General features: G+C 31.9%; 1 protein-coding gene across 4 annotated transcripts in view; it reads left to right on the top strand.

The window, feature by feature from the left end:
• The window catches only part of tio (zinc finger domain-containing protein tiptop), a 57019-nt gene extending 34062 nt beyond the window's left edge, over window positions 1-22957 (top strand). For 3 of the 4 annotated variants that reach the window (XM_070646426.1, XM_070646427.1, XM_070646429.1), the window contains exon 4: window positions 9743-22957. In XM_070646426.1, coding sequence (XP_070502527.1) covers window positions 9743-13331 — 3589 coding nt within the window. In that variant the 3' untranslated portion in view covers window positions 13332-22957. Of the gene's footprint in view, window positions 1-3627; window positions 4480-9742 lie in introns of those variants that run through there. The other variant, XM_070646430.1, reaches the window with a different exon arrangement.
• The last annotated feature ends 1798 nt before the right edge of the window (window positions 22958-24755 follow it).

The raw sequence follows: 24755 nt of genomic DNA, 5'->3' as shown, positions 1-24755 counted from the left end.
TTTACTCCTTCCCATCCCTTTTTGCAGTCTGTTTTGTGTATTTGATTCACTTTTGTACTTGCTGCTGCCTTTTTTGCACAATTTATGTTTATCACATCGCAACAACGGACTTAATATTCTTATTTAAGTATTTATGAGTTTGTATATCCCATAAATACAAACATTTTTTGAGGGAGCTGAGAGTGGCTGAGTGACTGGTTGTATGGGATGACGACGATAATGATGATGATGATTTTTAAGGGGGGGTTATTTGGGGGCGATGTTTGGTGGAAGTTGGGATTTTTTGGGAAACTTGCTGAATATAGTGACTATATACTCAAAAGTGCTTCCGATTTCAATTTTTTCAACTTTCAAAATTGGCAATTTTTAAATTTTAATGTTAATTGTCTTCATGAATTGTAACAGCAACTGAGCATTGTATTGATCCGAACTCCTAAAATCAAGGTACATACACTAATTGTTAAGACTAAATGTATCCCAAAGTCTCGGTTTAATTGAATTTTCGAGACCAAGACAGAGACAACGAGGGAATTCTTCGAAGTCTCGTACAAGTCTCAAGGATAAGACTGTGAAGTCTTGGTCTCGGTCTCGAGAACCCTAATCAGCTCGAAAAGCACATGGCGTAGAAATGGCCGAAAATCTGATTCTACCCCGATTTGACTCAATTTTGAAGCTTAATTTGATCAAATCTAGCCTAATAGCAGAGTCACGCTAGTCGGAAGCTGGATTTCTAGCCATTTTGACTTCGTATACCTTCCAAACTGGGCTAAATACCATGTGATGATATAATTAAACGGGTGAGTGAGGCAGAATAGCCCCAATAGCCCTAATAGCACATTAAGGCATCTAAATCAATAAATAATATTGAACTTTTTTCGCTAACTGCATGCAAATCAATAGTGACTCATAACCTCTCTTTAATGGTTCATTAGGCTTGCTCCAATGTTACAAACTGATTTTTTGCTGGCGCCGCGGCTAGTTCTATTACTTGTCAATTACCAATACCAAATTAATTGAAGCAAGTGCAACAGCCGTCTCTATTATAAGTTCTATAGTCACCAACATAACATTCTTTCATCCAAAAAAGTCAGATCCAAAAACTACATTAATATAAGCTTCAACAGGTCCAACGTCATGTCATGACATTATCAATAATCGACCCCTAAACTTCTATGCTATGTAAATATATTTGAACAAAAAAAAAAAGCAAAAAATCTATTTATATAAAGCAAGTAAAATTTTCGCAGCACTCAAATCAAGCATAAGAAGGAAGAAATAAAGTCACAGTAAAGTTTTTTACTAAAAAGCTTAAAGGATTAACTACGAAAAATGCTTTCTTGCAAATGTTGAGAGTGACAGAAAAATTCTTTTTGACATGACATTGAGTTGCACAAAGTTCATGTCTTATGAAAATTGCACAATTTTACTCTATAGAGTTTTTTTTTTATGTGCCATCGAGAGAATACCAAGTGACTGAAGTGAAGTGCATGAAAGAGAATTATTAATCACAGTATAGTGCTTTATATGTATATACATATTTAGCAAATATATATCCATGAGAGGAGTTTTCCTTTCCATTCTGTCTTCTCCTTTTGTTGTTGTTCCTCTGTCTACAATGTATGCATTTGTTGACATGACAAGTTTATGAGACATGTGACACTTTTGAATATTGCAGATGGAAAATGTCTCCAAGCTATTTTGACTTTCAAATAGATTTTTTTCTATAAAGGAATAAAAGTACAAAGTTTTCATGACTAAAAAATTTCGATTGAATAATGGTCAATGTTGGATTAGCAAGACATCATGTAAAGTCATTTCGACTGGAAATGTGAATATTGTGTATATGTTTTCGAGCAGGCAGTTGTTAAAAATTAGGGTTAGAGGAAAGGAGAACGGTGGCACGGGGGCACTAAGATTGAAAGGTAATGGAATTAAATCTATAGTTGGTTGATGAATTGTTGTCAAGGAACAGAAGTTTGTAGTCAAATTGGGGAACGCATTATGGGGTAAAATTGAAAAAACGCGAGTATTCACTTCAATTTTAGGAGTTCCGATCATAGGTAACGTCCAAATCCGTGTTTATTTTTCAAAATATTAATTCAAGATGCTCACCCGAGTGACATAAATGGAAGCCGCTTCCGTTTGGCGTCCATATGGCTGCCAAAAATTGACAGCATCTAATTGGTCCTAATAAAAGAGATTTAACGGAGCCTTTAAGGCTCTGTGAAACAGCCTTCTTTAGTTGTGATACTTGAGTCAGTACTCTAGAATCCAAAAATTAGAGCCACCTTGGTCTATTTGAGTAGAGCCACCTTGATGTCTATTTGTTGCCAGTACAGCATTGAATTTGGCTTCACACCGACTTTGTTCAGGCAATTTTCCAGATTTTATTCTTTTTTTTTGCTCCATAATACTTACACATCCCGCTATTGTATGAAAAGCACCAAAACCACATCATACCCATTTGAAACGAGAAGGCATACTCAATATCAGGTTCTTGGATTTCGGGAAATTGAAATTTGATACAAATTTGATTAATTTTTGCGTTAGTTCCACTAAAATAACTCCTCAAATTTCCCTCATCCCCCTCACAGTCTCTCAAACCATTCAATCACATTAATAACATCACATTTATATCCAAAACATAAAAATATTTCACAAAATTTATCCATCGAAATAATAACAAATTTGCTTCATTTCTAATATGACATGTGATGTACAAAAAAAAAGGAAAGGAACTAAATGATTTCTGTGTTTTCTGTTCGATAAAACATTTTTCCCGTCCAGTCCATTTCCACCATGTCATTTCAATTGCAATAAAATTGTGACAATCAATTGTCATTAATGATATTGATGATGATGATGATGTGATGTATAGTTCTCCCTACATCCTACCCCAGTCTTACTGTCTATATCTCACACTGCTAATACAAATCTCATATTATTTTATTGCTCAGCAATCGTCATAAAAATGATGAGTGATGCTCAAGATGAAAATCGATTTTTTTTTTGGACATATCCATCTACACTTTAGTCGCATTTTAAGCATATATAACTAATAAATCAATGGCAATAAAAATATATTTTTATGTCTGTTCGGATCCCCAAATATAATCATATTGAGTATTCGGCTTATAATAATGCCTGGACACAAAGAAAATAAAAAAAAAAAAAAATATAAAAATACATAACAATAAATTTATAATACAGCATAAACAGTCAGAGCATACAGCATATTTTTCGGTGGTTCTTACTCTTTCCTAATCAAAAAAATCTGATTTTTCCCCTTCATCGTCCGACAACTAAAAATATTATTCCTTTTACACACATCTCTCAATATATTTTTTGGTTCCTGCTCATCATCTCATCGTCGCTTGTCTATACATGCCTGCCATTCCCCCTCTTCTCATAATTCTCTTCTCTCTTGTTTTGTGAGAGCGATGAGAGAGAGAGAGAAGCTCACCGAAGACTTACTTTATATACACACATTCAGTCCATCTCTGTTGCGCAAACGCTTTATGAGACGGCAATGGCTAAAACGAGAGTGGAAACGAAATTTTTTTTTAGTGAAAATAAAGAAATGTTTTTGAGGGAGAAGTAAAAAAAAAATTGAGAAGAGAATGAAATGTAAAAACATACACACAATAACGACGAGCGACGAGCGACACACATCAAAGGCAGAGAAATAAAAAAAAAAAAAAACTTCATCACATCACGTCAGTTGAAATTTGAAGTACAGACGTGATAGAAGTGAAAAGAATTCCATCGTAAAAAAAACTTCTTCACCCACATGAGAGAAAAGAGAATCAATTTTAAGTTGCTTGTTTTATTTTTGTTCTGTGTACCTTAATATTTATATGTTCATCCTGTTGTATACGCAAACAGCTATTGAATAATATAATAATTGACAAGAATCAAGTGATATACGAGAAAAATTTAATTAAATTTTGTGCCAAAGAAATTAATTAAAAAAATTGAAATTTTGTGAATTTTTTGTGAAAAATACCAAAAAAAGTTATAGTTTATAGCAGAGCTCAGTGATGATTATAATAATAATAAATTTGTGAAAAAAAAATTATTCAACCTGTTAAAATCAAAAAATATTTATCATCCATGATAAGGAGACACGATATTTTAATATAATGCAAATCTCTTTATTACCAAAGATGAAACATTTCGACGACGCGAAAATTATAGCGCGCAAATTATGCAGAGAGATGGAATAAAAATATATAAGACTTGAATATTTATGCAAAAATCATTGAGATAAAGGCAAAAAAAAAAAAAAAAAATATTTGTCATAGCTACATCATTAAAATTAAAATTAGTGGTGTCGTCTTTCGGTCAATAAATTAATTTTTTTTTGTGTGTTCGACTTTTTTTTTTGTTGCTTATTAATCAAAAGAAATAAATCAAAAAAATGATGCTTCACGAGGCTGCTGTTATGCTTGAAATCTATCGGCAAGCACTTAATGCCAGGTAGTGGATGATTTTTAATTTTTTTTAATGTTATTTTATGAATATTGTGCGAATATTTATTCGAGATGGCAGAGATTCTTGTAGAACTCGATATTGGGACTTCAATTTTATGGTGTCGAGTCAACTTGAGTTGACATTTTCATACAAAATCTAAGATGACTTCGAGTTCTGGATTCTTCTATATCCGATAAATATCATTAGAGGGTTTGGAGATCCTGAAGGATTTTTGGGGATTTGTTTTGCTCATCTGAAATCACACGTGGTTAGTGAGAATCGTTAGAAGGTTAAAATACGAGATAGGAAATTTTTTTATGCTGTCGGAAATTTTAGGAAGTCAATAAGCATAGTTAGAGTGATACAGGTTGAGCTAGTGGACTTGCTTGAGTATAAAAAAATTGTAGGAAGTTGATATGGATAGTTAGAGTCTCAGGAGATGATTTTGTTGGCAAATTTAAATTGTGAGAAATTTTAGGAACTTAACAAGAATAGTTAGAATGTCAGAAGATGAGTTGGTAGATTTAATTTGCTTGTTAGAGTTATATAGGGCAAAATGAAAATAATTAGAGTATTGGTGAATTATTTTAGTCTTCAAAAATCACAAGAACTTAAAAAGAATCGTAAAAGATAATTTAGAAAATCAGTTGCCCGAGTAGCAAACCATATTCACATGTTATAGTTAACTTAGCGAATTAGCGGTGCTCTAGCAATCATGCTGTTCTGATTGAATTAATTTGGATTTTTTGAATTGGTAGAATTTGTACATCCTTAATAAAGATCTGTAGATAAAAATTCATAAATATAGTTTGTGGACTTATTTGGGTTGTCAAAGATCACATGGGTGTACTGAGAGTCTTTAGCGAACTGCAAATTGAGTTGTAGTGCCAAAAAAATATGTTTCGTATTTTTGAAGTAATTTTAGAACTTAAAATATTTTAAAAATTCAATCTGTATAATTCATGGTCTATTCTTATATGAAAATTGACTTACAAATTCTCAATTCCAAGTATTAGCCATGATAGACATCCAAAAACCCATGATAGTCCCAATAATGTGGTAAATACCATTTCAATTGAACAGAACATGCCGCGGTTTGATTAATACACAATAAATTTAATCATCCTCTAACTGCAACCCCCCTAACTTCACTTACCGACTCTTCACGTCCGAATGCCTTTCGCATAATTTCTCAAATACAGTAAAAACTATATAATTTTTCTCACATTTTAATTGCTATTGAAAAATAAAAAAATAAAAAAAAAATAAGCCTGTGACGACGAATGAATTAATGATTGCGAATATTTTGTATGTAGGCCGCTGCCACTTCTGCCATTGCAAGTCTCTTCTTCTTTTTTTTCTCTCTCTCATTTTTTTCCTTTTTATTCGGAAAACAAATAAAAATCGATAAGATTTATGTCTGGCTCGACTAACTCACTCACTCTACCAAAAAATTTCTTCTTCACATTCCTCCTTCTCATCTTATTCATATCTGTAAATGGTGCCATACAATGTGAAATAAAGTTTTTTTTTTGGAACCGATTTTATTGAAAAGAATCTCGTGCAAAATAATTGTTTCTCATTTTCTCCTTTTTTCCACTGTTTGGTGCACTTTAGTTCCTTTTTTACGGGGTGCTGACATTTAATGAAAAGTTTTTTGCAAACTAATCTCTGATTTCACCTTTAATTGGACCTCAACTTTGAAATTTTGGAAGAAAAAAATAAATTTCATGCCTTGTTATCGTGATGGAATGACACAGAGGCTTATCACTGATTTATGTTAATTGAAGCTGTTAGCTTCGTGGCTATAAAATTTATCGATGACATGTCACATGTTAGTAAAGGAGGTTTGGGTGTTGATTCATGACTAGATTCTTTGAATGTATCACTATAGCTATTATTAAAGCAGGTCAATCAATTTACTCATGGATTTAAAATAAAATGATTTGCACATGACGGTGAAAAAAACTTCCCAGAAAATCATTCATAAGCTTGTTTACGTGTCATCACTAATAACTCAGCTGTGTGTAGTTAAATATTTCATTTCACAAATCGATTAGCACATCCTTGTGTGCAAAAAACTGGTCGTAAATAAATGGCAGAAGATGTTTTTTAAATAATAAATTTATGTCCCGAGCGACAATGATGTGTTGGGGGGAGAAGAGTGATATTTTACTTTTGTTGATGTACTTTTGGATGTCTTATAAGATTTTCTGCAATTGTTGCCATGCAGAGCATCAAATTCAGTTAGTTGAAGTCAATTTAAGTTAATTACAACTCCTGCAGTTGAAGATTTATTAATGTATTGACTTGAATTCGAATTTGATGAATTTGCGGCATGAATTTTGTATGAATTTCCATTTATTCGGCTTATCTAGATTTAATCTAGACTTAACTAGAATCAAACTGTACTTGCCTTCATTACAGAGGTCGATTTTGACTTGAATATTAAATGAAGTTGGTTTATTTTATATGAATTTTGCTTATTCAACTTAACTAGACTCGAGTTAGATATGACTTTACTTCAAAGCTCTATATCAACTATTGTCGACTTTTCCATGCAAAATTTGAGTTAATTTCGAGATTTGCTTAGTAAAATTCGAAATCCTAATAGAATTCTTGAATTTACCTAACAAAATTCGAGTCAACTTGCCGAATAGCACAAAAAGTTGGCTATAAAATGTCGCTGTATTACTGGAAAGACGCAAAGTTGCTCTAACGTCACCATGATGGATAATAAAGACCGATTCTTCCGGCAAAATATGCCGTTTTGTATATTAAGTCGTTTAAGTTGACATCAGAGCTAGAAATCAACTTATGAACAATTTTCAATGCAAAATCTCAATCAACTTGGAATTCTGCCTTATTTTTCTATAAAAATCTAACAAAATCATAGTCAACTCCAATCATTGTGGCCAATAGAATGACAATCTACCTCAATCTAAGCCTCAAACAAAGCTACTAAGCTTCCATTCCATTGCTACTCGGGATCTTTTCATTCTTCTTTCACGATGATGTTCCTTGATGATTGAATCATAAATATTTTTGGTATAATAAATTATTATCGTTTGAATAAATTTTTTTGCATCAAAAGCTAATTCACTCCTTATTGACTGATGCTCTTAAGACCATAATAAGTAAAGATTTCAAAAAAAAAAATATCAATAAATTTCAAACTATAGAATAAGATTATTAAAAAAAAAATATCACAAGATTAAGTTCATAAATTGAACGCCTTAAAAGCTTTATTTTATTCCGTATATTTGAATTGAGTCTCGCGGTCTAATGAGATTCCTTTGGGAAGCCAATACATTTCCACTTCTAGTCGATGAGAAAAAAAAAAGTTTATGTATGTCAAACCCGATAAATATGTCAATATTGATAATCAAGTGACAATGATGAAATATTATAGCTCTATATACAATTTCTTCGTGACTGCCTTTCAAGTTTACGGTATATTGTGTCTATAGATACAAGTTCAATAATAAAAATAATAAAGGATTACAATTCACCATAAAAATTTTATTTATCAATATCAAATAATTAAATTACAGTCGTATATACAGTTCCATCAAATTTACCCACCCAATCCATCTTATTTCCCGGGACTCAAAAATTCATTTTTTGTGGAACGAGAAACGTGGAAAGAGTCAATAATAAAGTTATTGATGAGACAATGCCAGTTCATAAATAACAAATCAATCACTCAGTCATTGTCAAAAAAATTCTCATGCGACAGATACATAAATAAGAATTTACTCTATATAAAATATATTATATATATATTTATTTTAAAATAAGATAGAGAAAGACTTAATAATGCAGACATAATAACAACAAGTTCCAAATAAATAAAGAAAATTTTTATAAATACGCAGTTCTATATTCAGAACTGTGAGAGAGAAGATGAAATATTGGTGAAGAAGTTGAGGGTGAATTTGGCTGAGGTTAAAGACAAGTTAAAGCGCATTTTACGTGGCTGTTTAGAATTGTCGAGTTTTATAGAATTGTTAAAGTTTTAATGCATATTTAAGGATTTTTTGAGGTTTTTTTTGAGTCACGGTTGGTCTAGGTCGTCAAATTCTTTTATTCAAACTTTTCTGCATCCTGACTAAATGTTCTTTAGATTCTTTAGCAGTCCTATTTATATTCTTAAGCAATACTATTTAAACTAAGCTATGCGAAGCACTAGTAAATAGTTAAGTGCGTCTATAGTGGAATTGACTAGGCGCTGGGTTCAAATTTGATGTGGTAACTCAAAAGCACTGTTCGAATCCTTGCAAATTTGATTTTTCAAAAATTAAGATACTTTCACTCTTAATGTACTAGTTAGGACAAAATTGTCTAGACAATGTTTGATTAGGGAACTGCAGGAACTTGAAGTTTTAATAAAAAATTGAAGAGCTACTTATAACTTACAAATAGTTACTTTATGATTTCAACTGCTTCAATGATACTAGTTTATGACAAAATTGGAAGTGTCTAGAAAATAACCATGTTTATTAACTAGAATGGGTCAGAAACTTGAAGATTTTAATAAAAAATTGGAACAAGAGCTAGAGAATTACCTTATGAAGTTGCAAATGTGTACACTTGAGGTACTCCAATTTAATAAGCCAACAAACTTCTTCAAAATCTCACTTCAAATTATCCATCAAAATTGCAATTTTCAAATTACATAACATCAGTAAACCTCAAAATTCAAATTCTAATTCTAAATCCACAAACTCAAAAAACCTTTTCTCAAAAATTCTCAAGACAAAATGAATCCAAAATTCCATCCTCAAAAACAATCTTCAATCATTAAGTCCACATAGGGAAACATACACATAAATACACATTGATGATACATTTTTATCTGAAGCGCAAAATAAAATAAAGCATATGACAGAGACTGAAGAAGGAGATGGGAAGAAGAAAAAAAATAAAATTTATTTTATGCAGTCATTGAAACGTGCTTTTTTGAAATACACAGAAACCCGAGAAAGAAGGCAAAAAAAAAATGAAGAGCTCGAAGAACGAGCAACAGACAGAAAGTATCACAATCAGTATGAAGGGAAGAATGTGGAAGAGATAAGAATTAAGAAAGAACGTACTGCTGATGTTTCTGCTTTATTTTTTTGTTGAAAAGGATATATAACATTTGTCATTTGATTAATTTATGCACTCACGAATGAAAATGTACATTCGACTAAAATGCACAATATACCAATACATGCACAAGTAATAAGTCTTAATACAATGTATCATCTTCTTATTCTCATTACAGTGAAATGGCCAGCCCACGATGTCAATCGCGCGACTCATCAAGCGGTCGTTGTCCATCAGATGAATCAGTTTATTCAGGTCGTGGCGGTAGCGGAAGTGGAATGGGACATAATAGTGGATTAAGTCCCGTTGCATTGACATTACCACCAAATATACCACCATCATTACTTCCACAACATTCAGCTGCTATGGCTGCATATTTAAATGTTGCAGCCGCTGCTGCAGCACAACAAAATAGATTATTATTGGCATCGCCATTAAGGCATTCAATGCATCGTGAACGTTCAACATCACCAATTGATAATGATGAGCCAATATTGGATTTTAGTAAGAAGAGAAAGTCAAGTTGCGATCAAAGTGATTCAAATGACGAGAACAATAGTGATAATGAAGTTATGAAAACCGATAGTAGTCCATTAGATTTGTCAGTTAGTACACGAAAGCGTACAACAAGTGATGAATCACCACAACATTCACCACGTAAAATGCCACGTCCGGGACATGATTTTAAGTCATCAATTATGACACCATGGAATACGCCTGTTACAGCAAATTTACCATTTTTTGCCAATGCAGTTGCAGCCGCTGCAGCCGGTTTGTCACCAAAAACATTAGCAAATGAATGGAATGGTAAAAATAAATTGCATTCATCAATGCCAAGTGAAGCGACAAAAGCATTGGAGAAAATGTCAGAATTGAGTCGAATTGGCGATGACATGTTTCGTTCATCATCGTCTGCCTCATCACACAATAATCATGGATCGAATAATAGTGGAAATCGTGATTCGACAAGTGTTAGTGCACCATCAGCCGGACGTCATAGTGCATGGCAATCACATTGGCTTAATAAAGGTGCCGATACGGCAAAAGATGTACTTAAGTGTGTATGGTGTAAGCAAAGTTTTCCATCACTTGCCGCAATGACAACACACATGAAAGAGACGAAACATTGTGGTGTTAGTGTACCACCTCAATCAAACACCCATCAATCATCACAATCGCAACAATCACATCAACATTCTCAAGGTGCGTCATCTAATTCATCACACAATTCATCATCGCATACATCAAAATCGGATTTAAATTTACTTATCAAAGAGACCATGCCATTACCGCGTAAATTAGTACGCGGACAAGATGTATGGCTTGGTAAAGGTGCCGAACAGACACGACAAATTCTTAAATGTATGTGGTGCGGACAAAGTTTCCGTTCGTTAGCTGAAATGACACATCACATGCAACAGACACAACATTATACAAATATTATATCACAAGAGCAAATAATATCATGGCGTTCTGGTACGGGTGGTGGAAGTAGTAATAATAATAATTCAAATAGTGGCAACAATAGTGGAAGTGAATCAAATTCGACTGATAAGCCGTCTGGTGGAAATGGAAATAATAATTCTAGTAATAATAATAATAATAACAGCAGTAACAATAATAATAATAATAATAATAATACTAATAATAGCAGCAATAATTCATCAAACCTATCAAATGCCGCTAGCGCAGCATCAACAAATAGTCATGTAAGTGCCGTACTTACATGTAAAGTATGCGATCAAGCCTTCACATCGCTTAAGGAATTGAGTAATCATATGGTAAAAAATGCACATTATAAGGAGCATATAATGCGATCAATAACAGAAAGTGGAAGCCGTCGTAAGCAAACAAGAGAGAAGCGTAAAAAGTCATTGCCAGTAAGAAAATTGTTGGAGCTTGAACGTGCACAAAATGATTTTAAAAATGGCGAAAATGTAATGCTCAATAAGCCATTGAGAGATATAAGTGCTGGTCGTATAACATGTGAAAAATGTGGTGATAAAATTGACACGGCACTATTTGTTGATCACATAAGGCAATGTATTGGTAATTCGGGTGCAATGTCACCAGCGCAAAAGCTTAAATCTGCACTCATGTCAAATACAATAATACCACCTGATTCAATAAGTCCCGTAAATAGCCGTGATGGTCGTAAAAGTATAAGCGATAGCGATATGACATCACCAAATTCCATACGACAACGATCACCCGTATCAACAAATTCAATGGATCTCACATCATCATCATCAGCATTAAAGAAAGATTCAATTGATAATAATAATAAGACATCATCGCCATCCGTACTTAATGCCATTGAACAGCTAATTGAAAAGAGCTTTGATACGCGTCCGCGTCATGGTTCCACAAATTTTCCAAGTGTCAATCAAAATTCAACATCAACACTCGGCTCAAGTATCTTAAAACGTCTCGGCATAGATGAAAGTGTTGACTATACAAAGCCACTTGTCGATGCACAAACCATGTCATTATTGAGAAATTATCACTCACAGCAACAAAACTATTTAGCATCACAATTTACTCGAACATCACGCGAACGTAGTGGAAGTGAATCAAGTTCAATCTCCGAACGTGGTAGTAGCCGTGGTGTTGATTCATTAACACCTGAAAAGAAATATGATGGATTACGTGAAACACCAGATAAACAGCCAGAATCAGATGATGATAAGCCGCTTAAAATTAAGCGTGAAGTTACAGATGATGATGATAAGTCACATCATAATAGCAATAATAATAATTTAAAAAGAAATTCATCAATAAGAATAAAAAAGGAAACAAATGATATGGATGATGATGAGCATAACGTTGTGACACGCAATAGTTCACGTGAGAGTGCCAACAATAACAATATCAGTCAACAAAACGAGACTGAAGATGAGGATGATAAGCCATTAAAATTGATAAAGACATCATCATTATTAAATAATCGTAGTCCGCGTGCAAGTCCATCAAGTCCAATGAGTGATCATCATTCCGTTGCATCACGTTCGACACCAAATGAGACGACAACATCACAAAAAAAGACAATGGGTGGCGGTAGTCTTGGTGCATTATCATCAATGTTTGATAGTTTAACAAATGTCGAAAAGCCAAGTCAGGCTGAAAATGGTGGTGGTAAACGATCAAAGGCCCATCCATTGGCTGCACTCCAAAAGCTATGTGACAAAACTGAAAATACGCCAAATTCACGTTCAAATAGTGCATCAATGACATTAGCACCATCGCCATCACTACAACAGCAACAACAACAACAACAACAAAATAATACAAATCGAGCGAATGCAATGTTGGCATTTAGTTGGGCATGTAATGATGCCGTAACCGGTGGCGATGAATCAAATATTAAATGTGCATTTTGTGATACAACATTCTCATCAAAAGGCTCATATCGTCATCATTTATCAAAAGCCCATTTCATAAATGATGATTTAATATCCGATGCAATATCATTAAAATCAAATTCAAAACTTCCGCCGCCACAATCACACTCACCAAAATCGCCTGTTTCAATCTCACCAAAGTCAAATGTAAGTGTTGAATTAAATCGTGGCAATGGATTGGCATTATTATCAAAAAAATCACCATCACCTGTTGGCATTCAATCATCATCGAATGATCGTCATAATAAATCTGATTTATCTGTCGCAACATCATCATCATCATCATCGGCATTTGATGAGAGTCCACATTCAAAATTCTTAAAATATACTGAATTGGCAAAACAATTATCATCGAAATACGTTTGACATTCCTAAAGAAAAAAAAAATATTTTTTAAGCAGTAAGTTCTTATAAATATATGTGAAAATATAAATATAAATATAAAATCATGTTTAGAGATGTATAAAGGCAGGCTGAAATAAGTAAGAAGAAGATTAAGATAAATGAGGAGCAATTAAAGTTGAAATTGTACGGATGATGAGATTGATTTGTTTTTGATTTTTTAAAAATAGGGTGATATGGGATGCAGGGGATTGACATCTCTGTTGGAACTGAACAGGATGGTAGTCAGAGGTGTCTAGAGGACACTCATGACTTATATAGATTAATTTGCTGAATTTAAAATTGTCCATTTATGACCGAATGGTTAGAGAGTTGAGGAAAAATTTGTAAAATCCTCACACATGCGAGGACGTGGGTTCGATTCCCACCAGGAACCGTAATATTTTATTAATAATAAATTCTATAATTTTTTGATGATTTTTCCAATAAATCAATCAAAATTGAGTCCAGAACTAGAATTGAGCATATCCAAAATGTTCATTAACCCATCCAGAACCTAAATTTCATTTACAACCGTTCAAATCCATAAGTACATACTTACTACACCACTCATGACTTTTATATCTCTTTTCTACGTCCTCAACCGTAACTCACACCCCAAACATTCTTATCCATCCCCAACACACAACCCACATTAGACTCTCACCTCGTCTTTCCACACTTCTTCCTTTCTACGAACTTCCTATTATGTTGAGTATATAAAGAAGCAGAGAATGCATGTAGACATACAAATACAATCTGTTGAAATTTTTTTTTTCTTTTTTTTTTCTTCGGAAAATTTATTTTCCTTTTTTTTTCACACATAAGCCTTGTCTCGCTGTGTGTTGTTGCTGCTTCTCCCCCACACACACATGATAACATAAGGAAAGAGAGTAAAAATTATTTATTTATTGTGGAAAAATACATGAAGATTTTTTCTTATTCTTAGTTGTTCCTGTAACAATCTTATTTAATGTGTGAGAGATTGTGAAACAAAACATTTGCAGACGGGATTGTTTCAAGTTTAAGAGATTCTTTTTTTTCGGGAATTTAGATCAAATCAAGGTGATGAGTGATTTAAGGTTGGAGAAAATTGAATATTTTAGTTGGAATTGAGGATGGCAATGTGCTGATATATTTTGATTAATTTAGAGGTGTGGATTGAGTCTGGTGAATTTAGAGAGTGACTCAAGCAGAAAATTGCGGGAAATTTGGCTTTTCGCTTTAAAATTGACTGAATCAGTCGTTATAAAGTTGATAGGGTATCTTCTTTTAGCAGGCAAAGAGCGTGTTCTCCAGAACAGATAAAAGCTGTCTTATAAGCTCACAAGGATGCTCATCAAGTATGTTCAGGGCAAACAAGCTCTCGAGAGCATGCTCGTCTTCTGTTAGGGCTCACGTCCAATCCTCAATGAGGCAAATTAATGATCCTTTGATGACTAAATTGAACCATTTCCCCAACAGACACAAAGACCGCTTTTAGGTACCGTGATCTTTCTATGTCGTTCAAGCATACTCTTTGCATGTTAGTGTCTGTTAGTTTAACATTATTTATCTTGGATTTTTTTAAAACGAGCTTCTTATTATGCTTGATTACTGCAGACAGTTCAAATACTCAATTAGTCACTTCGGTCCTTTAAAATAGCTTAAATTGAAAGTTTGTCATACTTTGACTAAGTTGTAAATTAAATTTATTATGAAATGTCCATTAAGTCATGAGTTCGAATCTCAGATCAGTTTAAAATTATCATATTTGAATTCATTAAGTCTTTGTCCTTTTTTGTTGCCAAAATTAAATTTTTTTTGAACCAATTTGCATCAATTCCAACACTGATGATGCTTCAACCCCTCAAAACAGCTCTATTACATCCTACAGCAGTCAATAAATACCCAAAACATTTGAATCAAAACTCAAACAAATCTCACCATCCAGAACAACTTCGACTAATTCCACACCCGATGTATATGAAAAAGTAGCGAACGTGAAAAAAATACGAAAAAAAAAAGTAAATTTGTGCTTAAAATTTTTATTAAAATGAAATGAAACAATTATGGACGAAAAGAGATGAAAATGAAAAGAAAAATTTTGTATACATGCATTAACTGTTGATAGATAATGAATAATTGATAAAATACGATTATAATTCACATGTGATGCCACATATCTAAGATTAAATAAGTAAATACTTAAAAATTAAAAAAAAAAAAAAATACTTTTTTGAATGATGAAGGAAGCAAAAAAAATGTTGAAAAATATACAATTAATTATAATTAACTTCGCTATTAAATGTAATTCATAAAATGCTGTAAATACGTAAGTCTATTGAAATTTAGTTTTTTTGTGAATAACCTCAAGCCGGGTATTTGATGAAGCAAAGAAGAAGATTTTTTTTTGCATGATTTCTTTCCTATTTTTTTTTCATCTATCGAAATTAAATTATCTCCAATCGAAATGAAATACACGCAAAATTAATGCACAATGGACATAAAGAAATTCATGATGAAGACGTCAATAAATTATTTCTTATATTTTCATTTTTTCTTTTCGTGAAAGATGAGAAACAATTGTTATACGAATTAATATACAGCACATATAAGAGAGTTTTAAATCTTTTTGCTTCCATTCAATTTCAACAAGACAGCAATGCTGTTCAATTATGAGTTTAATATATTGAGAAAAATCTCTTTTTGCTCCCACTAAAACAGTGCTGTTCAAACTTTGTGTAACGGGACACATTTGTGGTATGTCACAATAGAAACCACAAATGACATGTTGTTCATGTTGCACTAGTGTGACGTGTTTAAGCATTTTTGTATCATGTGGTAAGCTACAAACCAAAACCACAAGGTTCATGTCACTAAAGTGTGACACAATTAAATCCACACGGTTCATGTCGCATACTACTAATTCATGTCAAACTCATGTGACACAACCAAAACCATGAGGTTCATTTCGTAATAGTGTGACACATATAAAATCGAAAGATTCATGTCACACTAATGTTCATGTCACATATGACATGTGGTTCATGTCGCACTAGTGTGCCGTGTCTAATCGGTTTTGTGCCATGATACACTTTAGTAGTAAAGCGCAACTAAAACAATACATGACATGCAGTTCATGTCATAGTTGTGTTCATGTCACATATGACTTGTGGTTCATGTCACACTAGTGTGTCGCGTCCAATATATTTTGTGCCATTGAACAACACCGTGACATGAGACTATTTTGTGCCGCCGTGACATGAGCATCACACTAATGTACCGTCACATAAAGTTTGAACAACACTACACTATACGAATATAAAATACTACTTTTTTCGGTAAAATGAAACAAAAAAGTTATTTAAAAATTGTGAGATGGAAAACAATAAAGCAACAAAAAATCCATAATAATGAAACATCGATATACTGTTGATTATATGAAATTTAATGAAAAAATTATACGTATACGCAATAAAATGAAATTGAAAATATACGAAAAAGAAGTAAAATAAACCCTGCAAAATTAATTATTTTAAAAACACAGAAGTATTCGATCTTTCTGATTCTGATTTTAATTCATACATGTACAAGAATATACGATTTGAATAATTTGAAATGATAACAAAAGTATAAAAAATTATTATATTTAAAAAAATGAATTTTGAACAAAAAAAGTAAATTTGTATACGGAAAAAAAATAAGTAAAAAAGTTTCACATTCTTTGTTTTTAATGTGCCAAAAAAAAGAAAATTATTGTTTTTTTTTATGTCTTCTTTTATCGGAACAATTGGAATTTCTTGGTTCTTCTAGTCTAGTGTTTGAGTTATAGCCATAGCGGAGAGTTAATGATGTTTGATGTTTTTTGTCGATTGTTCATTCTTGGAAATTGAAGCCTTGGTAGGCAGAGACCACCCTACTATGGTCTTCCAGTATATTTAAGGTGAGCAAGCCCCCAAGATCATGCTCTTTGCCTTTTGAGGAAGTGTTCTCAATTTTAACTAAATTGACAGTTAAAAATGATCAATTTTGTTAAAGATTGAGCTTAAATCGCCATAAAAACAGCCATCACGTAGTCATTACGGCACTTTTCTGTCTTGCCGTCAATGCGACAGTCTGGTGCCACTCTGACGGCTGCATTGTGTTGTTCTTGCTAGCTAATTCAACGGTGCAACTGTCTTTCAACTTGATCATCTAGTGACTGTATCATCGGCATTAGTTTGAGTGCAATTAGGGCACTTATTCATATCGTGGTCACATTTGGTTAAGATCCATTCCTTCTTGTACTCATACATTGGTACCCAATTGACACAATATTATTCATGATATCCAATTCGCTGCCCTAAGGCGACCAAATGTCAATTTTCATCTTAATTTCCACGTAATTTCCACTTAATTGCCACTTAGACGCCATCTAGTTGCCATGAGGCTTAACTAGCTATGATGATGTCTTAATTAGGATACACATTGATCCATAAATTTGATATAACCCAATATTCAAACTTTAACTGCCCCAACAGATCTTAACTGCCAATCAACAGTATCCAATTCAACCCAAATAATCTGCAAAATATCATCCAAAAAAAATTATCAAATTAAATCATTAATCATATGCAAAAAAGATTCAAAACAAACATCAATGTTCAAGTTATTAAAATAATAAAAAAAATAAGCTCAAGGATGTCTGATCATGTACGGAACCGATCTAAAAACCATCAAATTTATATCACGATATCTTATAGTCCTTGATTAAAAAGCATTTTTTTAAAGCTATTAAATCAACACAATCTGATTTGTGTCAAAATGGATTTGTTAATTAGCTATAATAAAAAATGGAACAGAATTAGCATACAGCAGTGATAGCCATAAAAGACTAATGATGAGTTAAAAAGTATAAAATTCAAATTCTACATGAAAATTGGATGTTGGCTATAAATCTGTGTTGAATTGGTAATGTTAAGAGGTGTATTGAGGGGGGTTTGGGGGTCATCACCCCTCCTGCCATACCAAACCCCGTTTTAGACGAAATTCTTCAATTTTCAACGGTTTTTCGTGAATTTTTTATGCAATTATGGAAATTAAGCTTCAAATCGCCCACTTAGGGCAGGGGTCCTGACTAAACTTCAGGCTAGACCCCTGATCCATTCCAATTTGGACACCCGAAACTTTCATATTTCCCAAAAAAGGAAATCGTCCAGCACACGTTGAAATTATCTTGTTATCCATTACATTTTCGGCAATTAACACATCAATGATTAACTTCCGCATGGTGTAACAATTAATTAAACACGACACATCCAAAAATAAATTTTATTTTATTTTTTTTTTTCATTTCTTTTCTTCATGCTCACATCAATTTGTATTGATCTGCATTTACAGTCTTTATTTCATCATGATATAAATGGAGAATTCAATAAATATCGTTCGGTGAAACTTGCAATAACCTGATTTTTATTTTCTTATGATACTTAAATGCAGGGGTGGGCAACCTTTTAATTTGAAACCTTGCTAAGCACCTTTGTGGTAAGCGTCAACTGAAAGCGCACATGGTATTTGGTTTATGGGGTTTTTGGGGAGACACTGGTGTGTGCCGTGGAACAAAGGTTGTCCACCACTGACAAATAATAATTACCTCTTCATAAAATAAGTATATTAAAAAATATGGACAAAAAATACCTTGAGAAAAAAAATAAATAAAATTGCTATACGAAATTGTCATTTATTGTATTGGATGATGATGATAATTATGATGACGATGGCGTTAAACTTTCGAAAATTATTATTTCTTCTTCTGCTTTTATTTTTCAAGTGAAATTATGTCCAGTGGGGGTTAAAAGATCAATTTAGCGATGACTTTGTATCCCCAAAAAATTGTATAAAATATCGTACTCTTTTTATTTGTGTTATTGACAGCATCTGGAGTACTTATCAACATGAAAATATCTTGACATGATGTCAAGTGATTGTCAGGTGAAATGAAGAACTAAAAAATGTTGTCAAGCAGTTACCAATTGGCGTTTACTTGACAGTTTGTTGATGTTTTTTGTGTGATATAAAGAGTCATTTTGAAAGATTGAGGTTTTTTGGCGGGGATTTGAGATGGAATTGACAGGAAAAAGTTGTCGTTAAGAGACTTTTGAGTGAGGAATTGTGGAGTTTTTTGATGTATAGAATATTGTTGCATACAGAAAGGGGTTGATATTAATTTTTTGAGTGCAATTTTAAGAATCAGTCTGTAAAGAGTCTAGTAAATTGCAAAAATGCAGCTAGAAGGGTTGATAATGAACCTTCTTAACTCTATCTTGATCTTAAGTGACACAAAATGTGCAAGAGAATATTTATAGAATTCATACGGAGACCATATATACTCTTAACTCTATATGTCTTATTTACTGAGACCAAAGCAGTAAAGAAGAGAAATTCAAGATTATTCAAGATTAAGAACTGATAAAAGTAACATTTTTATCAAGTTTGAGTCAATTTCGATCATTTTTGATAATTTATGATCATTTTGAATTTTGTTTCCCGAGCAGCACAATACGGCAAACCACATTTTTCTATAAAATGGGGATTAATCAGCCGGTATGGTGCCGACAGGACAGTTTTGCATCTTACCGTTAATACGGTGATGCAGTGCTTTTCTAGCGAACACATTGTGCTGTTTTGGGCTCGAAACTTTTGGCTTGTATGTGCATCTTAAGTATGCTTTCTCGAAATCTCTGTCCCGATAAATTTTCGGGATCTCGACTTTTTAAATTTTTCGGGATATCCCGACTAATAAAATTGAGAATCCTCAATTTAGTGAGCATATTCATGAGAATACAACTTGTAAGTTCAAAAATGTCAACAAAACCATCTTCAAATCCATAAAAACAAGACAAAAAAAATCCATCAAAAGCTAATCAAAAGTCAGTCGATCGTAAACACCCACCGGACACATAAACTGAAAATTGACTTGACTTACTTATAACATTATTATAAAGATAGTAAATTTAAAAAAAATAAATAAGAAAAATGCAAAAAAGAAGTAAGAAGTATGAAATTTATTGTAATGATACAGTACTTTAAATAAAAATAAATAAAAATTTATATAGTAAAGTAAAACTAAACTACATTTAAACGTAAGTAAACTATTACGTTGATAAATTAAGAGATAATGCAAAAAAAAACAGTCGAAAGAGTGGAAAAAAATAATAAAAAATAAAAAAAAATTATTAAGACTTTTTAATATGTAAATTATTTACCAATTAAATTTCTTGTATATCGAGCAGATGCATAAGTTTCAAATATTTAATTATTCCACATCAATATTTAGAGAATGAATGAGAATTATTATGAAAATAAAAAATTTAAACTTTTTTATCGATGAAAAATGCTAAAAAAATTGCTGTGTAAATAATGGAAGTGAAATTTTAAAGTTTTTTCACACAAACTGCATTTAAATAAGCAAAAATAAATAAAAAAAAAAAAACAATTAAATCATTTTTAAAATGAGGAATCTTCATTAACGTATACGTATTTACTGCTGGCATTAAAGAGTTTTTAAAACACACAAAACAGAATCTGTTTAAAGTCATGTTTATGAGACATTTAGAATTTATTATAATTTTTTTTTTAAAAAATTTAATTTTTTTTTTTTTGATGAAAAGTCGGTACTTTTAATACAAAAATGACATGTTATTACTTATATACCAAGCCAAGTCTTATAATTTTTACATATTTCTGGGAAAAAAACATTACGATAAAAATGAGAATATATTTATTAATACGATAATGCATAAAGATCATAATTTATTGGATTAAAATGATATAAAAAAAGAGCTTCAAGAAATTAAAGAATTAAATGGTAAATGAAATTTAATGATATTCAGAGTGAATCACTTCTGGTTTAAATCCATAACAGTTTTGGATTTTAATAAATTTCAAGTCATAATTAAGAGATCTTTGTGGGAATATTTGCCGCAATCGTCTTTAATTTGGATTATAACAGAAATTGAAGATTTTATGAATTTTGGGATGGAGTCAAGTCAACTTGAATTGATGATTTTATACAGAATTTATTAAAATTTGAGTCGAAATTTGATCGAAATCAAGCGTTGAATGAAGAGAATTAAGAGATTTTTGGGGTATCTTAATAATTTTGATGTAACTCGACTAGCGAAAGTCAGGTAATGGATTCAAAATTCGACACTAACTCTGGCATGCTACCGAAAAATCAAGGCTGGATTCAAGGATACAAAACTGATCAATTTAGACAAATTTTGATAATTTTTCATCATGAAATACTTGCTTCGAACAAAGTATTCTTGAGACTAATTCCAAGACTTCCCAGTCTCGAGATTTGACGAAACCGGGACTTTGAAGAGTTATCTTGTAGTTTCGATCTCAGTTTCGGACCTGGTGTCGTTCTTAATCTCGAAAATTCATTAAAATCAAAACTTGAAGTCAACTTGACTTTATGTGATATTGACATCAAATTGACTTTTTATGAAATATAAGTCAACTTGAATTAATGCAAAATTGAACTCAACTTGATTTTATGTGCAATTCAAATCAACTTGACCCAATGTATTCAACTTGATTTTATGTTAAATTTTCGTCAACTTGACTTCATGTAAAACTGAAAAAATGTGAAATTGACGTCAACTTGACTTTATGTAAATTTGAGTTAACTTTATTGAATGTATAATTAGAGTTAACTTGACTTTATGTTGAATTGAAATAATCCTGACTTGATGAGAAACTGAACTCAACTTGACATTACGTAAAATTGAAATCAACTTGACTTTATATGAAATTAACGGAATTAATTCAATTTTACATAAAATTGCAGTCAATTTCAAGCTCCAGATTAAATAACAAAAATCCCCAAAAATTCAAGTGGCCTCGAATGCATCATTAAAGATCATTTCCAAAGTAAAAGTAAAAAAAAAATAAATTAAGGACATAAATATGTTAAACACCGTTAAAAAAAGCAGACTTGATCACTGATCAACCTAAATAAACTTTCGATGACTTCCAACAGCGTCACGAAATGTTATCAATTTAATCCAATTTAATTATGATTCCTTCATGCATTAAACATACTCTTAAACATACAAAAAACACAATTATACGATGAAGTGTAAATTCAGCGATACGAGAAAATTAAGTGAAATAAAAAAGAAAATTTCTTTTTTTAAAAAAAATAGTAAAAAATGTATACGTTTGCGTACATACATCCTCCAAAAAAAAAGAAGTTTTGGCAGCAAAAAATGCAATGAAAAAAAAATTTAAAAATTTTATTAAAAATACTATCAAATTTAAAAAGTAATGAAAAAAATTATTAAAAAAATATAAATTATTTAAATTCATTTGATTTTTTGAATATGCAAAAAAAAACATTTTCGATAAAAAATGAGCAAAAATATAAAAAAAAATTCAATTTACATAAGAAATCATACTTAAAGAAGATGCAAGAAAAAAAGAATTAAACATTAACTCTGCAACAAAGTGACTCAATTAAGTTTGATGATCATTTTTGGGTGCAATCTGAAATTAAATGCAGCTCAAAAAAATAAATGAAATAAAAAACTGTAAATGTTAAAAGTGAAAAAAAAAAAAAAAAAAATTAACAATAAAATATTGAAAAATATGGAAAAGAAATAAAAATAAATAAATTTTAAGACTTTTTATTTTACCTTCAACTCTTTGAATTATTTCAGGTTGTTTTCTGTTGGAGTTCTGAGAAGTCAAATCTTTATTTTTCAGCATAAATCGATTGCATAAAAGAGTCGGTCATAAATGATGTGTAGCATAAATAATATTGATGGATTTTAGTAGGGTTCGACAAAGAACCGCAATCCCGTTTCTTCTGAATTTTAGATACACAGACCTGGATTCATGAGAACTGCAGGCCAGCAATTTTGGAAGAAATCTCTTGATTTAACATTGAATTCAGAGCTGAGAGGCTCCCTTGGATTTGATATTATTTATCCATTTAAAATTCCCAGGAATAGAGTCAGATAGAAGGCCTTTTTTAATAACCTAGATTCCAAGTCGGAGCATGGTTCCAGTAAGTAAGTAAGTAAGTAAGTAAGTAAGTAAACATTTCAAATTCGAGCCGATTTTGAGCTCTGATATTGATAAAGTGATATAATCTCGTTAAGAACCGGCTACCGATTAATGAACCGGAACTCTCCAAAGACCCGGTTTCGTCAAATCTCTAGAATGGGAATTCTTTTACTCATTCTCGAGAGTCCCTAGTTCGATTAATATGATGATCAAAATGATGAAAAGTGATCAATATTGGACAAAATTGATCAGTTTCGAATCTCTCCTTTCAGTCCTGATTTTTTGACGCCATGTCAGAGTTACGCCAGTCTTGTGTCGAATTTTGCATCGATTAATCGATTTGCCTAAGGACGAGAAGGTTACCCACCACTGGTTTAGTTATAAGATTGACATTTGTGGAATTTGGTATGATATTCAAAAATTATGAGTCCGAAGCGTTGTTGGCTTTAGAGGTTGAATTTCGGCACTACAAGTGTAATATCTAAGAGACATAATAGTTTATTAATATCCATTTCGTCGTTACTATAATAGTAAGGAGCAAAATGGACCTGACTGCACCTTGGTGACTGATTTATCCTCCATATTGTACTGCCCGGTTTGAAATTCTAAATTCCGAATTGTGCAGAAAATTCTAAATTCTTGGAATATTTCAAGTAATCTCCAAATGAATCCTGATTTCAACCTGCATACAAAATTATATTATTTTAAAAATATCACATCATATCTGCACGAACCCCATATCGAAGCAATGCCAAAAAAAGAGCACATTTCAACACACCAAAAAATCTATCGTTTCTTGTTGATTTATTACCCATTATTATTATTTTTATTGCAATAAAATATATCGAAAAATGGAATAAAGTATGTGAGCGAGCGGTTGAGAGAAGCCAGTCTAATCTATGCAGTGTATGACAAAAAAAAAATTGCACCCCTCACAACACAATAATTTACAGCAGTATTACAGCTAGATACATATATATGTGTGTATGTATGTCTGGCTGTGGCATTGACACAATGTTTAATGATTTTTTATAATAAATAATTTATTGCATTCAATTAATTTTGTGTTATGCTATAATCATACGTACATATCACTCGCCTTTTACTCAAACTATAAATTCTGTGCATACAAAAATGTTTTTAGCCTTTTTTTATTCCTATATTCTGCCGATCATAATAGCTAACGTATCAAATTTTCACAGCGGGGAATTTTAAAGACCGTGAAAAAAAAAAAGTTTTTTTTTCGCTATAAAAATTGCTCTTTCCACACATCATTTACAGTATGACTAGTTTGTTAACGGAACATTTGCTTATAAATTATTGAAGTCTTTGCTACTTGCTAACTTATTTTTTTTTTTATTTTTCACTTACTTA

The sequence above is a fragment of the Chironomus tepperi genome, unplaced genomic scaffold, assembly GCF_022539635.2.
Source record: "Chironomus tepperi strain 1889 unplaced genomic scaffold, CSIRO-AGI_Ctep_v1 contig_362, whole genome shotgun sequence".
Taxonomy (NCBI): domain Eukaryota; kingdom Metazoa; phylum Arthropoda; class Insecta; order Diptera; family Chironomidae; genus Chironomus; species Chironomus tepperi.
This window is presented reverse-complemented; position numbering and strand designations above follow the sequence as displayed.